At 33.6% G+C, this 15,820-nt stretch overlaps 1 protein-coding gene across 2 annotated transcripts in view; it reads left to right on the top strand.

The window, feature by feature from the left end:
* Positions 1-7,042: 7,042 nt before the first annotated feature.
* LOC126835710 (hemicentin-2) overlaps positions 7,043-15,820 on the top strand; it is a 51,304-nt gene continuing 42,526 nt past the window's right edge. For both annotated transcript variants that reach the window (XM_050568472.1, XM_050568471.1), the window contains exon 1: positions 7,043-7,554. In XM_050568472.1, the coding sequence (XP_050424429.1) occupies positions 7,515-7,554 (40 nt within the window). In that variant the 5' untranslated portion in view covers positions 7,043-7,514. The remainder of the gene's footprint in view (positions 7,555-15,820) is intronic.

Below are 15,820 nucleotides of genomic sequence, written 5' to 3'. Positions count from 1 at the left end.
TCAATAAACTACACTTGCAATTTTGTGTCTTCGTTAAATCGAAGCCAATATTTCACAAACTATATCTCAACATAATTTTTCGACCTAATACAACATATTATTGTGTTCATAATGTAAAATTTCAAAAATGAGTTTTGATAATGGTTCCATGGTAATATCCAACTATTAATTAATATAAGCTTTGTACAATGTTTTTAAATTTAATAATTTATCATAATTAGATTCCATTGTATCTCAGTAAACAATATTTTTTTTTTATTATCCCTCGTGAGAAAAAAATAAAATCGACACAGTTTTTAGCACAATATAAAAGTGTATGATACTGGAAATAATTCACAAGTACTTGGGTCGACGAATAGATGGTGCCATTCTCCGACTATATAGCCTTTATAGCTTTGTTTAAAGTGTATGACATTGCTTGTTAAAAAAATGAAACGAACTGAAGTTTATAATGAAAATAAACTGTGTATTTCGCTATCTAAAAAAAAAAACTATAATGATTGTTCTACTGTAAGCTCTGTCATTGAGGTTTTACTTTAATTTATTTATCCAAGTGTTAAGCATCTTTCTAGACTGTCTCATCGTTTTTAACAATTTATTACATAAAAGGAATGAACCGTCTTTCTGATGAAAATGTCCGACTACAATACTTAGCGTAATTGGATTAATTTGTCATCCAATTGAGATCAACCAACGTGAGGGATCCCAATGTCCCCCACGCCCAATCCTTATATTAGTGTAAGCTCAACTTTCACCGATTAAAGTTATTTAAAAACATTGCCGATTTTCCCACCATAATTCCGATTCTACGATCATAAAATAACATTTAGTTTATCGTGCAAAAGTGAATCACTATATTATAATTTAAATATAAACAATATCATCATCAGGCCCAACTCTAGAGTTTAACCAAACCTAGGCAACTTTAAGTTTTCAAGGCAACATCAAATAATTGTTTATACAAACATAACAAAAATATACAAGTGCTGTGTAAAATCGATTGAGAGTACAATTATACCTTTTTTGTATCTACACATTTATTTGTCTTATATCTATATATTTCTGGAATTACTCGCATAAATATATGCGATAATCGGATAGTACTTTTTAGAGCTAATAATCTTAAAAGTCTACCCTTCTACAAAGTAAACTATAGAAAGTCACCTTTAACTTTTACAGTTACCGTATTTTAAGTGTCAATTTTAATACAACATAACTTTAAAACATGAATGATATGTATGTGGCTAACAAACATAACCTTTAATTCAAAATCCGATAAAGATCCTGCTTCAGGAGTAAAATTTTGCTAAAAATGTACAGCAATGCTTATGGATAAAACCTATGTATTACACTAAAGCAGTGAACGTATATCTGGTATAGTGGTATATATTATACTGTATCGAAACAAAAAACGGAAAGTGCCGTGTGAGCAGTGTAGTGCCCAAGCAGCAAGTAATATAATGGTATAAAAGTAATAATCAATAATCAATTTAAATATTATTAAATTTGTTTTGGAAATAACGATTTGATGAGAATAATTTGTAAAAATTAAAATTTCAACGAATATTTTAAAAAACCGTTAAACGTCTTTTCCTTCCACAAGAACACACAACAATAGTAATATTTATAAATGTATACTCGTAATTTGAAAGCAGGCCGTTATTAATTTAGTTAATAATTAGAAAATACTGTATTGTGTATATAAATCATCTGTATTATTTTTACGTTTTTATTTTTCGCTCTATAGGGACATGTGTTTTTATTTTCTTGACCCTTCTGTTGTAGTATTATGGTTAGTGGTCAAAATTCGGACGGCGCAGTAGCAAAAAAATAAAGAAAAAGACAACACACTTTGGATGTATTCGAACACACCGTTCAGGGTTATATTGTAATGTAAAGGTATTCCAATCATTATGTTTCACCTGCCTGCCAGAAAACGTGGCCGTACCCAAGTATACGCATTATAATAATAATAAAAAATAAATATTCGTTACTTACACAAATTAATATTCAACAAACGTTTTTTTAAGCCGCCGAAAAATAAACACGCATACGTTTTAAAACGCCCTGCATACATTTTGTTTTAAAGTATTACTATTGACGTCTTTTTTTCTTATCGAGCGATGTCGATGAAACGTGCCCAGGCGATTGGAAATTATAAATAAATTTCTCTAATTTATAAAAATTAACATAAGATTGGAGTAAAAATACCGGTTGGATAACAGCTCTTAAACGATTATTGACAAAAAAAAAATACAAGTTTATTTGTATATTTTTAAATTTATACACAGGTCAGATATAAGAATAAATTTAATTTCTGAATTATAATAGAATATTATTAAGGAAAACCCCAAAAAAATGGTAAATTGACTTTAGTTTGACCGTAGTCAATTTCCAAGATAATATTACGATTTGTCTAACAATTATTCGATGAATTTTATCTGTCTAGTCTTCTTCTTAATACTCTGTAAGAGTAACTGTCTAGTCATTTAATAATAATTGAAGCATGCTGTTTTACATGTTTAACTTCCTTTAAACTATCTTAGATTTTATATTAATTATTATTGTGACTATCAGAGTAAGTAAAAAAAAAGCTTTGTAAAATACGGTGTTATATTATAACAGAAATGTATTTAATAATATTATTTCGGATTATTAAAGTGCAGTAAAATCCTATAACCATTTTCTGTATTTGAAATAGCATTTCCAGTAAATAATACTTTTTAACTTATTGATTGTTCTGTTTTTTGTTAATTATTAATAGCCATTGAAAATCGTATTGTTATTTTTTTAAATACGTTTTTGTACATCAATAAAAAATAACGGATAATAATAATTATTCCACGGTTACAAGACAATATTCATATGCTCCTGTGAGTTATGAATATGATTAATGCTTGTGAATGGTAATTTTATTTAACATTTATCGGTTTGCTAACTCATATTATCATCATTGTTTTTTTTTAAATTGGAATTCTACTCGTGTAATAAAACCAAGATGTGCGTTTTAATTTGATTTATACAAATGTAAAAAAAAGTCCGGCAGTAGAGGAGATAAATCCATTTAAACTGGCCTGTAGAGTGTAAGTCTTGCCAAGTAAACAGAAAAAACTAAGTACTATTAGAAAGTATAACGAACCTTAAATCGTATGCTGTTGGTTGGCAAATGTGCATTGCTCTTGGGTCGTAACTCTATGCATGTACATAGGTATAAACTCATGTATAGTATAATATAATGTTATGACCAACACTAAAAGCGTATACAACATTCCCTCCAGCTCTCCCCTCCTATGCTAATAATTTCGTTGAACCGATATAACTTAATATACATATAAATAGTAGCCATGACACAAATGTCTTTAGAACCTGCATAGATATGTCGTACGTTATGATGTTATAGCGTTTTAATTGAAATTATCCAATTTATATTGAACGTGCGTATGTATTAACTTGCTAATACCGCGCTCACAAAAATTACCTCATGGCTCATAAAACCAAATCATGTGTAATTAATATTTAACGTAATGTGTAGACCTCATTAAATAGCCGCATTTCGATCGCATTAATCGCATTTTTATGATCATTTAATATAGTTTTCAAATTCGTATTCATATTCGTAGTATACCTAGTTTTGTAGAAATTAAAAAAGCAAATATTCTCGGGTAATAACTAATAAACGATTTACCTGACGTCTTGAAGTTCCTGTTCGGCAATAGTTTAGATTGGGCCAAAAGCCTATTGGTATCTCTATAACAACATGTGATCGCAGGTAAACAAATTAACGACAAATCACGTAGGTATTCCAAGCAAGCGAGGGAAAATTTATTGTAAAAACGTTTTTGATTTTGTACGTGCATAACGAGCGCGACGAATTTCTTTTTAACCATTCCGAACACCAATCAAACCAAATATGTAAACACTGTTTGATCATGCAGAATACGTGCTCGGTCGAATGAAAACTCCCGAAAACGCTAAACGAAATAATTAGCTATGGATCTCGTGTACATAAACATATATAATATATGATAGTATACATATATTATTATCGTTATACATGTATATACGAACGCATAACGACATTATTTTTTAGCATAATAAAACTTATATTCTCACAAAACTTAAACGTATATGTTAACTAGCTATTGGCTATTGGTTTTATAGGTTTTCTTATTTAGATATGGAGTGCTATTGCCTAAAATAATATTATAGTATACCTAATGAGCTGGGTAACTTGTACAATTTAGTAAAAATAATTAGCCCGACTAAATATATAGTTGCTTTAACTAAAAATTTAGTTATTCCATCTGGAAATGTATTGTATCCCCCATATTAACAATTATTTTAGTTGAACCAACTAATTGTAAGTATTTTTTTCCGTGTGTAAATCGACGAAAAAATATTTTATGATAAAATGTCAACTCTTATGTCACTTGATGGATTTATGTTTAAGAAATAAAAACCCTATGCACAAAAATATTAATTTAACACAAATACATTGTCCTATAGTCACCAAAATACGTAATCATGTTAAAGTGCATATTTTTGTGGATAGGATTCTTCTTTTTCGGATTTTAGATAAATTAAACCGAATAAGCTTTTAGGTGAATGTAACGCATAATTTTATAGTGGATAAAATTGAACCGTTGATGGTCAATCGGTTGGTATTAAGGGGGTACGGGTTGGAACGGGTAGTGAAAATATACGGATACCCAGTTGTTTTACGGGGCAATTTTACGAAATAAATTATAAGCCCTGGTATTTATAATTAGAGGAGTTTTAGTTTCTGCGAAGGTTCCACCGGAGTATGGTTAGTATGTTAAATTGATTGCATTACAAGTGTATAGCGCGCACTTGTAATAAAGCTACCCTACAATTCTATCATCTGGATTTTTTTTTTGTTAAATACATACTATTTTCTACTCATAATAATCGTTAACTGGCGTCAGTCAATTAAAATCTGTCAAAAATCTGTTTTGCGATGCGATTCTCGCACAATATATCAAAACACAGAATATCCTATCCTATCCTAACACAAGAACTGAGTGTACTCTCTCTCTCTATACATATATATAACTATGATACCCAATTTAACACATGGGTACACAATACACAAACATATCATATGTTGAGGTAAAATGTAACGTGCAACAATTATGTGCAATCGAATTTTGTCGTTCTAACTCTCGTCTTCCATAAAGGCGAACGTGTTGAACTACCCTTTGACAATGGACCACCCTTAGGGCCGAATATTCTTGTTCTCTAGTTCTTTGGTACTTGCACCTATAACTAAACCTGACGTCATTCCACAAAATGGTTCAATTCACGTTTTCGAATTACTACGCTTTGGAATATCACAGTTGGATACATTACGAAACTTGACCCTTTATTACCGAGCAACTACTAATGTACCTTTACAATATTGAGAAAAAACGACACGGATAACGTCGAAATACTTGGTCTAACCCCCTTTTTTTATCTATTCAAAAACTCCTCCTATATTTCGAATATACATATTAATGCCAGTATGATAATCCAAATAAATAGAAAAACTATAAATGAATGTATAAAACAACAGAAAAATACATAGAACACATATAACAATAAATTATAAAACTGGTATAACCTCTCACCTCCAATTAATTAAAATATGTTTTACCGTTAATATGACCAGTAGGTATACACTAAATTTTTAAATGAAAAGTTTACAAACGCTAACATTTTTATAGCGGTCAATTGGATTTTAAATTCCCGCATAAAAACAATAAACTATGTTATGATAAATCCAGTAAACAAACACAACAGTGTAGTCGAAAAATTAAAATACAGATAAAACAAATGTACCAAATAGCCTAAAGGTTTTCCAAACGTTTATTTGGTTAATCGAGGTAGAATAACAATTAAAACAACTTCACTTTAATTTTACAAAATTATTATGGCGCAGTTTCACCTCCCTTCCATCATATAACATGAAACGGTTTGGGAAATTAATTAATATTTTATTGTATTAACCAATTATTTAAAGTATGGTAAGTAATTATTTTTTGATTCAGCGCACATATATAAATTTAGTATTTAAATTAACACCTTCACGTGTTTCAATATGTTATTATTTAAGATCGGTGAGTGTTGAATTTAAATTAATGTTTTTCGGTCATTGTTTTAAAAATGGTTTTGTACATATAAGGGGGATTTAAGGCAAAAATTAATGAATCTGCAGAGTACAAACCGATTTACTACAGCCAAAAACGTACGTTAATTTAAATTATTTTATTTTATTACATTCATATTTGTCTTAAAAAAACTAATAGTCATGCTACTTTTTATCATACTTCAATCATCTGATCATTATCATAAAAATCTAATCTATATATTTTATCTATCTACACATGTGCATGTACTATATTACCTAATCTGTATATTATATGTACCTAAACCATAAAATATTATAATTGACGCCTCAGTTTGCATCAACTTAAAAAATACTCAAATACGTGTCCATATTTTTTGCCATTTTACAACGATCATAGTTCATAAACGTAATCTAATGTAGCTATATTATTGACTATTGTGCATAACACAGCATTTATTTCACCTTAGTCCTACCATTTAATCAAAAATAATTTTATATCATTACACCCGAATAAAGTTTCGAGTTGTCGCAGTTGTGCAACTGGCGCGTCAATGTACAAATAAGTTTGACTAAAGACAACATGGTGTTTTTAACGGTGCACCCATAGGTTTGGAGACCTGGATAATTTTTTTGTTTTTTTTAACAAAATTTGTGTTAATAAAATAATTGGAGTTCTGACTTTTGTGCCCGATTTGTGTAAACCTTCTTTACTACCTGCTGCTATTTCGGGCGCAATTTTCGGCTGTACACAGTTGTTGTCATTGTTGTTGTTCTACAACACGGGCCGCTTGGCGTCGCCACGGTACGGCCGCAGTGGCTGCTCCGGCCACTCCGACTGGAGAAGAAAAAACCGGCTCCGACCCCACCACGTCCTCGTGTGGCGCGCGTCCGCCGGCTCAGCATTCGGCCGGTGGCTTCCCGTGTTCGTTGTGTGTTTGTGTGTATCACCGCCCGAGTGTCGATGTTAGCGTTGTCAACAGATTACGAAACTAATATTAGATAAATAACAATACAGATTTCGCGTGTCCATCGACTAATATAGGTGTTATCTGTACTAATATCTTATTATTACGTATTATTTAGTTTTCCGTTAAGTCGATTTCGTGTCCGAACGCGCAGACCGCAGAATTATTTATTTATAGTTTTTTTTTTTTTTTTTAAATCATATTTCGGGTGATCGATTGTGGAGTTGGATTGAAAAACGATTATTAACAACAACAATACAACGAAATAATTATCCGGGAACATGCGGTGAACGTTGTCGACCGAAAACAACTCGGGCTTGTGCGTTTTTTTTTTTTTAATTTTCATTAGTATCTCATTTGTTTTCGTGCGTTTTCATATGGTTTACATCTAGAGAAGACATACAACGGAAACGACAACCATGAGGATTCCGCTGTGCGCTTTTCTCGTCTACTTATCAGGTTAGTGTGTTTCCGGAAAACTTTTACAAATCCTCCCGCCTCGGAGATTTTATTACATTATATCCCGGCATACCGCCCTGCGGTTTTACGAATTTATTGCTTGATCGTCTTAAGCCGGCCAGCAAATCCGGAGTTAAAAAAAAAAAAAAACACCAAAAAAAAAGATACTCGGTCGACACTATAAATCCCGTTTTATGTGGCAAAAATAACCCGCACCCAACATCTATTTCTCCTAGTGGAAAATTTTGCCTGAATTAAATATAATCCCGGGACGCCGCATGGTCCAGTAACCTAAAGGACTGAGAAGGCTATTTACACCGATTCGACCATGTGGGCAGTTTGAAAAAAAAGATAAACCTTATTCATTTTGAATATTTAAAATTTAAAAACACCCGAGTCTGCTGAATGTTACCTACTTACTGAATAAGGCTGAATCACATTGTTGTCATCGTTGTTATCGTGTTTTTCGAATGCAATGCGTGCGCTTAGATACTATATTAATATTTACATCAATACATAAACACGATTGTCCAGTGACCGATAGGAATAAGCGAGATATGTTTCAATTTTTTTTTTTTTTTGTGTAATATGATATAAAACATAATCATAAGTCGATAAATAATTAGTCATTTGGCGGATGTCGATCGGTTTCTGCGAATCTATTGAAACATTTCCCATGCAAATAAATTCACGTTAACGCAGCTAAAATATTTCAATCGCCCGTTTTTAATTTGTCACATTATTGTTTTGTCTGCATGATTTCCATGTAAAAACATCTGACCCTTTTGTCTTGTCTTGTAACCGCTTGTCTTGTAATAATGTAATGCATTGTGAAACTGTAGCCCCGCGCGATCGAACCCCGGCAAAACTGTATCATTTTGGAACCACTGGGGAATTTTATTTCTTACCTACATTTTATTTTCACCGTGTATTTAATATAATGATGGGGAGGTAGAAGTAGGTACAGGTAAAACGCGCATTATATTATTACCGATCGCAACATTGACGGGCATTGTGTCCACCGAAGGTCTCTCGTGTATATGTAATAAAATATATAGGTCCTTTTTTTTTCCCCCGTTGGTTTTAACGTTTGGTCTCCTCATTGTTGATTGTTGTATCCCTGCGATCTCATATGCCATAATATTATAGTCGGAATCAGCTTTCTTGACCCATGTAGATAAAGGCCTATGCATTATGTCGGTTGTATTTTATATACGTACATATTTTATTCACCTAAATCCTAAAACTTATGTATGTACAAACGGAAACTATATTGTATTGTGTATTTTTATTTTTATTGCTATATATAAAGTGTATACAGTTTATAAGTGTGTAGTACATAAAGTAATGTTTCCAATCGATAAAAATAACCTTAATTGTCGACCATCGTCATAGGTAATTAACACTGTATGATTGATAATATTACTGTTGCTGCTGCTGTTGTTGTTTGAACATTATCCAAGACTTCTTTCCGGTCCGCGTGACCGTCTAAAGATTTAATATATTCAAGCGCGTAAATTGCAAACTCGATTCGGTCGTTCGTAGTCACGTTCCGATGGTTAAAAAACATTTATTATATATATATTTTTTTTTTTACTCTTCAAACCCCTTAAATTAGCGCACATGTTGCTTACAGCCGCCGGGGTGGTCCGATTATCGTACGGTTTTTTGCTCGAGGGGAAAAGACAAAATTAATAAAATCCAAAAAATAAAACATTTTTGTTGTTATTATTTTGTCGTGGTAAACCTTACCCGTTTTAGCGTTTGTAATTTTAACGGGATGCGTAAAAGAGACGACCGAGACGCTATTCAAATAACATCTTACATTTTATTATTTAGAAACGACGTAAGCCACATACGACAAGGCGAAAATTGCTTTTATTCCATAATAATGTTCCGAATGTATTATTTAATATTAAATTTTGGTACAATATGATAACGCGGACGGATATGTGTTTCATTATTCGACATTGAAGAGAGCGCAATTATTTCGTTAGGTACAACGCCATTGAACGTAGTAATAGTAATATCGTCGTCGTGAAAACATATTCTTTCTTTATACGTTAAATGAAAAAAGTTATCAAATTGACTTGGATTACTGAAATCTCCCATAATACTCGAGGTGTATAGTAATAATAATATGACTATTATGCAAATATCTATGAACACAACAATGTACAAGGTGAGTGTTCTCTACGACGCTCGTGTTTACGGCGATAATGTTTCCGTAGAATTTTCGAAAATAATACTAAGAGGTCAATTTTCTAGCGTTAAAATATACCTATGCAGAAAGTGTTTTACTCTCACTATGATAATTTTAGAGCAAAAATAACTATAACAAAAACGAAAGATGACAAGATTTTGGAGACAATGTCATATCCTTTTTTTGATAAACTTACTATTTAACATTTAAAAATCACATTTTTTACTTTTTTTAAAGAGCTATAACTTTTTACGTTGTTATTCGGATACGACATTGTCACCATAATGTTGTTATTTTTCGATTTTATTTTAAGTGTTTTTGCTCTAAAACGACCATGGACTTGGTAAAACGCATTCTGGGTTAAAAGGAAAAATTATTTAAAATCGCTGACAAAGATGTGTAAGTTAACTACCAAAAAATAGTTCTAATTACTAAACTAAAAAAATTGCCTATGTCTAACTCCTAAATAAATAGAGGTACCACGTTTAATAAATATTGTAAAGCGTCGTCGAATCAGCCGCAATGGAAAAACTGGCGCTTTTAAATTTTATAATTCTATTTTATAAATACGCAAACGCGTTTTAAAAATTAACTTTCAGAATAATGTGAAATAAAATTGCTTAAAAAAACGGCCGTTTCATTATAATCGTAAAATTGTTTTATTAAATTTGATTGAGCTAATTTAAATATTTATGTTTTTCCGCAGCAGTCGATGTCTCATTTTACGACGACAGTTATACATTAGGCGTTGAATATATTATTATTATATTGTTTCCGGAGTTGTAAGTCGTTAAAAAAAAAAATAATGATTACTTACAAATAATTTTGTTGTAATCCGAGTAGACCGAGTCCACATTTAATATCATAATGCATACTATAGAGTTTTTTATTTAGACAACACAATGACACATATATATATATATATATATTATTACTAAATAATATACTATATATTTGATTACCGGTCAGGGACGCCATTTTAGTCATCTCGTTTATATAATATTTACTTTTATTGAAAAAAACACTTTAATCCGATATGGCTCACACACACACTTTCTCTCCGCCGCGCCGGTCGGTATTTCCGATGAATCAACTTTAATTCGGCAGGTGTGTAGGTATAAAGTATTTTACCAGAAATTACATTTTATATACAGGGTGGATATCAAGAGCGTTATTTACTTTTAAAACTTAAAAAGTAGCGTATTTGCATTTATTTAACTTTCTAAAATAAGAATAATTTGGTGAAAATCTTGACTATCGATAACCAGTTTTAAATAGTTACTCTAAAAGTTTTTATAGTTTAAGACAAGATGGAGGGTGGGTTAAGTATTATTTGTAGTCATGCGCGTATTAATAAGCCGCGCTCCACCTTCAGTCCTAAATTTTAAACTCTATAACACCTTTATAATAACTTAAAAATAATTATTCAAAACTGATTATCGACTAGTAAAATTGTTTACAGAATACTGTTCTTATTTTATAAAGTTAATTAAATATATACGTTACCGTTTAAGTTTCAAGAGCTGATCGCGCTCTAGAAATTATCTAAACAAGTTAATATATCGTAATTTTGTAATATTGTAAAATAACATAAACAAAAACGTCTTCAAAAAGAAAAACTACGAGTTTTATTTATTTTCCAACAAATTTAGCGTCTTACGTTATATGGATCACCTTGTACATTTATATATTACGGGGGGTTACACGCATACGTGAGCACAATAATACTACACGTTTGATGTTTCTCGAACGAGAGGTAATTGAATGTTACTTTTTAATTTCTATCCCAGCTCGTGGCGCAACGGCTGAAGGTGACTGTCGAGCATGGCGCCCGTACTTAGGTATACGCCATGGCACGTTACAATACCGAATCTTTATTTACAATTATCTCGATATATTCCGTAAACGATTGCGCAATATCTGATTATCATTGTTTCCACAGCTCCGGTTATATTTTTCTATGCGGCCCGCAAGATGTGTTTTTCTCAGGCGTCTTGTTACTAATTATTATTGTCGCCACACGTCGACTTAACGACCATTTACACGGTTTTGGCGGCTTGCACAATGCAGCGGTGCGCCGGCATTGTTCTCCTAGGCACCCGTCGTGCGGCGCCCCAGTTCTCTCCTGGAGATTCGCTGAAGGAAGGACCGTTTACTACCTGCGACGAAACGTTCTAGTTTATGTTTTTTTTAAAAATTGTCTTTTATTCGTTTGACCAGAATAACGTCAAAAGTTCTTCGACCAGAGACGTGGATTCACTATATAATCCGTTTGGATACACATTATTTCTACTACTTAATCGTTTCCGAACAAAGATGACCCACGAACATCTCCATTATAATTTTTATCTCTATCTATCCGCCAGAGACAAACTAGTTCATGTCAAAATGATACTAAACACAATAGTTGTAGAGGTGATTCCCAAATATTGCACATTATACTTATATCAAATTAAAAGGTTACATTGTACAGTGGATTTACTGGAGAAAGACCGACGTTTGATACCGCGATGCCGTTTTTTAAATTTAATAAATAATTTTCGGTATCGTTGCTCCATCCAGTACCGAGTGATGAACAGACGAGTTAATTTCAAATCCAATGGTTATACGCGTACGAACAAAACTTTATTACCGTCAACGGCAGCGATATTTTTCACAGAAACGTTATTCTTTTGCATGCCACTCATTGTTAGATCACTTGGCATATAAGGGGCTCTATTGTCAATCGGCTTCGACTCCGCCCGACTATCAATATTATTATTTCCTCAGTATTGCATTGTCACGAGATTAACTAGGTATACCTACAGAAATAGTGTGGTACTCACAGTAGCGAAAGTCCACCGCTTACGGTGTATACGAAATCACTTTATCACGGACCAATGAGCTTCGGGCAGCCGTACGTACGTTTTCGTTTCTTAATAATATAATAATGTGCAACGCCCGAGGTATTAGTATTATACATGATCGAAGGCGTTGGAGAATATTGACAATACACCGGCTATATATACATGATAACAATAATAATAATATACATAGAAGTGATCGATTTACTTGCTGTTATTTAATATATTAACGTTGCCAAATATCAAATTCTACGTTTGGTATACGTAAACCAGTTTTTTATATCATATAATATGATATAATTCTTATTTGGTCCTACTTTACTCAATTGCATGCATTGAATGAAATTTAGTTCAATTTTTATTTGTATTATATAATATACATTATATAGTTAGAATATACTTATCATACATTTCCTAGTAAAAAAATATTATACTTATTTACAACTGAAAAACCTTATAACACCACCAAAGCCTTATGGAAACGAAAATGACATTATGTTTTTTTTCGAGATTGACATCACTCGGGATTGACCCTTTTAAACCCAAGATCGTTTATTTATATAATAATATTATCATAAATGAAATTCGTTCAGCGTTCAACGAGAAACCCAGGGTCCCGTTTCAATTATTGATCCTATCGTTTTTTTATTATAGTTTAAACAGTAGTAATTATATGTATATGCCGTATACACGGAACTGATTTTCACGTTTAATTGTCACCGTCCTTGGACGCTACCGTGTGCGTTTAAAAAGGGCTGGTGTATTTATGTTTTCAATTTGCCCGTCTGTAAATCAAGACGGCCAACGGGGTTCTGCTCCTGCCGGTTGCGCCGGGACATGTTGCACGCCGGGGTTCTCCAGTAATAATAATATACCGTCGACACTAATGTCGAATCTCATTACCGTCGAATAAATATCCGGATAAGAACACCATAAACAACGCGACGTTATTGCCTTGTATACAATTTTATCTCCACGTCCCGTGCGTGTGCGAGTACACCGTGGGCGTAGGTACACGTAAATGTGGATATGCACATTTTATCTATCGTACTATACGTATATTATATGATGATATTTTCTAGTAAAAAATGAGAAACCGTTTTGGCTAAAACTGGTAATACACCGTAGCCGATAACTCCAAACCAGTTTCCTATACTATGAGGACGTGTGGGCAGAGCCCCTGGCCGGTGGTGATCAATAGGGCGCCGCGTATAGGTTCTTTTTGTGTTTTTATTATAATATTATATATCCTGACCGGTCTCCGGTGTAGTAATTTATCATAAACGACAAACGTTAACGGTACGAAACCACACGACGGGTTTTTGACGTGCCTGGCGACTATGTTGACATTTTCAATATCATACAGCTATTAAGATTTTAATGACCGGCTGATTAAATATACAGATTCAATAGTATTGTACGTGCAACCGGCGATCGTGTCCAACGCATACCACCGCGGGTTATTGCTTAACATTATCGCGCTTTTTAACTTTTTTAGTGACCCTCACCCGCATGTGGACCTCGGTGGTAATTCCAATGCAAATCGCGCACAAGTCTCTATAATTACGTCCGAGTCGCGGTCTGTGATGTAACAGTCTTATAGCCGGTGTGTGTGTGTGTGTGTGTGTAAGTTGTGTCTTACCATTCCGAAAGCGACGGCGCGTGTGCGTGCACGACGGTGGCGACGGCTAAGGCACACGACTTGTCGTGACCGTCTAGATGGAGAACAATGGACGCAACGGTGGCAGTAGTGGCAGTAAACCCTTTCCTCGTCGGCGTCGGACCGGCCGTTTAAACGTAGCCGTTGTCGACGGTTTGTACTGCAGCGTGTTTGTCCATAAGGATTAAAGTGAGATGAACGGATTAAGAGATTAAGAAAGATAGAAAGAAAGAGATAGAGAATGGCCGAGAACGGAGCAACAATAATAAATGACGGAGAAAAGAAAAAATTCTCGAAATAATAGTTTTTGTTCGCGTTCGTGCCACGAGCCGACCCGGGGGGGACCGCGTGACTGGCGACAATACTTAAAACATGCCCTACGGCCACCTACCATTACCATTAATATGAAAAAAAAGGGGATGTTAATTACACTTTGGTGATGGTTGTGCAATTGCGATTAAATTCTACGGCGGAGATGTCAAATGATGAAATCTTATAAGCTGAAGAAAACGATACACACACGAAAACCGGTTGATGTTATTTCGAGTTGTCATCTTCGATAGTGTGTTATGTATATTATATTTTTTTCACTATCTAGGGAAACCGTACGGATTGAAAGCGCCACCTGCACTTGTCGGTCGCTGTGTAGTGTTCAAACGAAATACTCGGGCTCTTATTAATACTCGTGAAGATAGTCCAAAAACTCGTTTTTCTAGTATCTCTCCGGTGACAATCCCATTTGAAAACATTTACTTTACGACGACGATAATGTGAATTTATACAGAATATCGTATATGGCAATGGCGCAATGGCCACGACGGTAATGTTTAAATTATAATATTATTATATTATGTAAATCACCGTGTTTGAGGTTTTTGACCGGCGATTTCACCCTTTCGTTGAACGCGCTTCTCGTAATTAAAAAACCCCCAAACGACCAACAGCGGCCAGCGCGATGACACGTTTATCCGCATCCGAAATTTTTGCATGTTATTCTCATTGTTTTCCCCTATTGGAAGACCGTCCAAAGTCACTTTGCTCCTAACTCTCGGGTCTGATAATCGGAGGAGGGATATTGAATTTCGTCCGGTCCTATGGGCGCATTGTACACGGACAATAATACTTGCGGCACACAAACGCAGCAACAAGAAAAACGACGGCCATCTGCCAGATTGCTTTTTAATGCAGCCCCAAAGCGATAACCGCCGGGACAGTTTCTGCAACAACATTCCGCCCTCGTTAGATCCGTTTACACACACTATCAAAGAATACATACACCGTTCACGCAAGCCATTTCAATGCAAAATTAAATACTTTTATGACCGTTGCCGTCCATACATGACCAACAGTAGTAATATTTTGCCTGTTAAATAATAATAATATGACGTACATTTATTACTCGTGAGTCATGACGCTACTAAAATAATATAAAATAATCTACAGAAATCAATTACGATGGAATGAAAAGGGTTTTTTTCCAATTCCGTGACAACATTAAATGTGGGAATTAGCACGTTTAGGTTATCATTTAACTCAATTAATTTAGTTAGAAGATGCGTC

The sequence above is a fragment of the Adelges cooleyi genome, unplaced genomic scaffold (genome assembly GCF_023614345.1).
Source record: "Adelges cooleyi isolate 19-005CV unplaced genomic scaffold, UGA_ACOO_1.1 ACOO_flye_CR_arks_rails_tigmint_CR_PRNA_23, whole genome shotgun sequence".
Lineage (NCBI taxonomy): Eukaryota > Metazoa > Arthropoda > Insecta > Hemiptera > Adelgidae > Adelges > Adelges cooleyi.
This window is presented reverse-complemented; position numbering and strand designations above follow the sequence as displayed.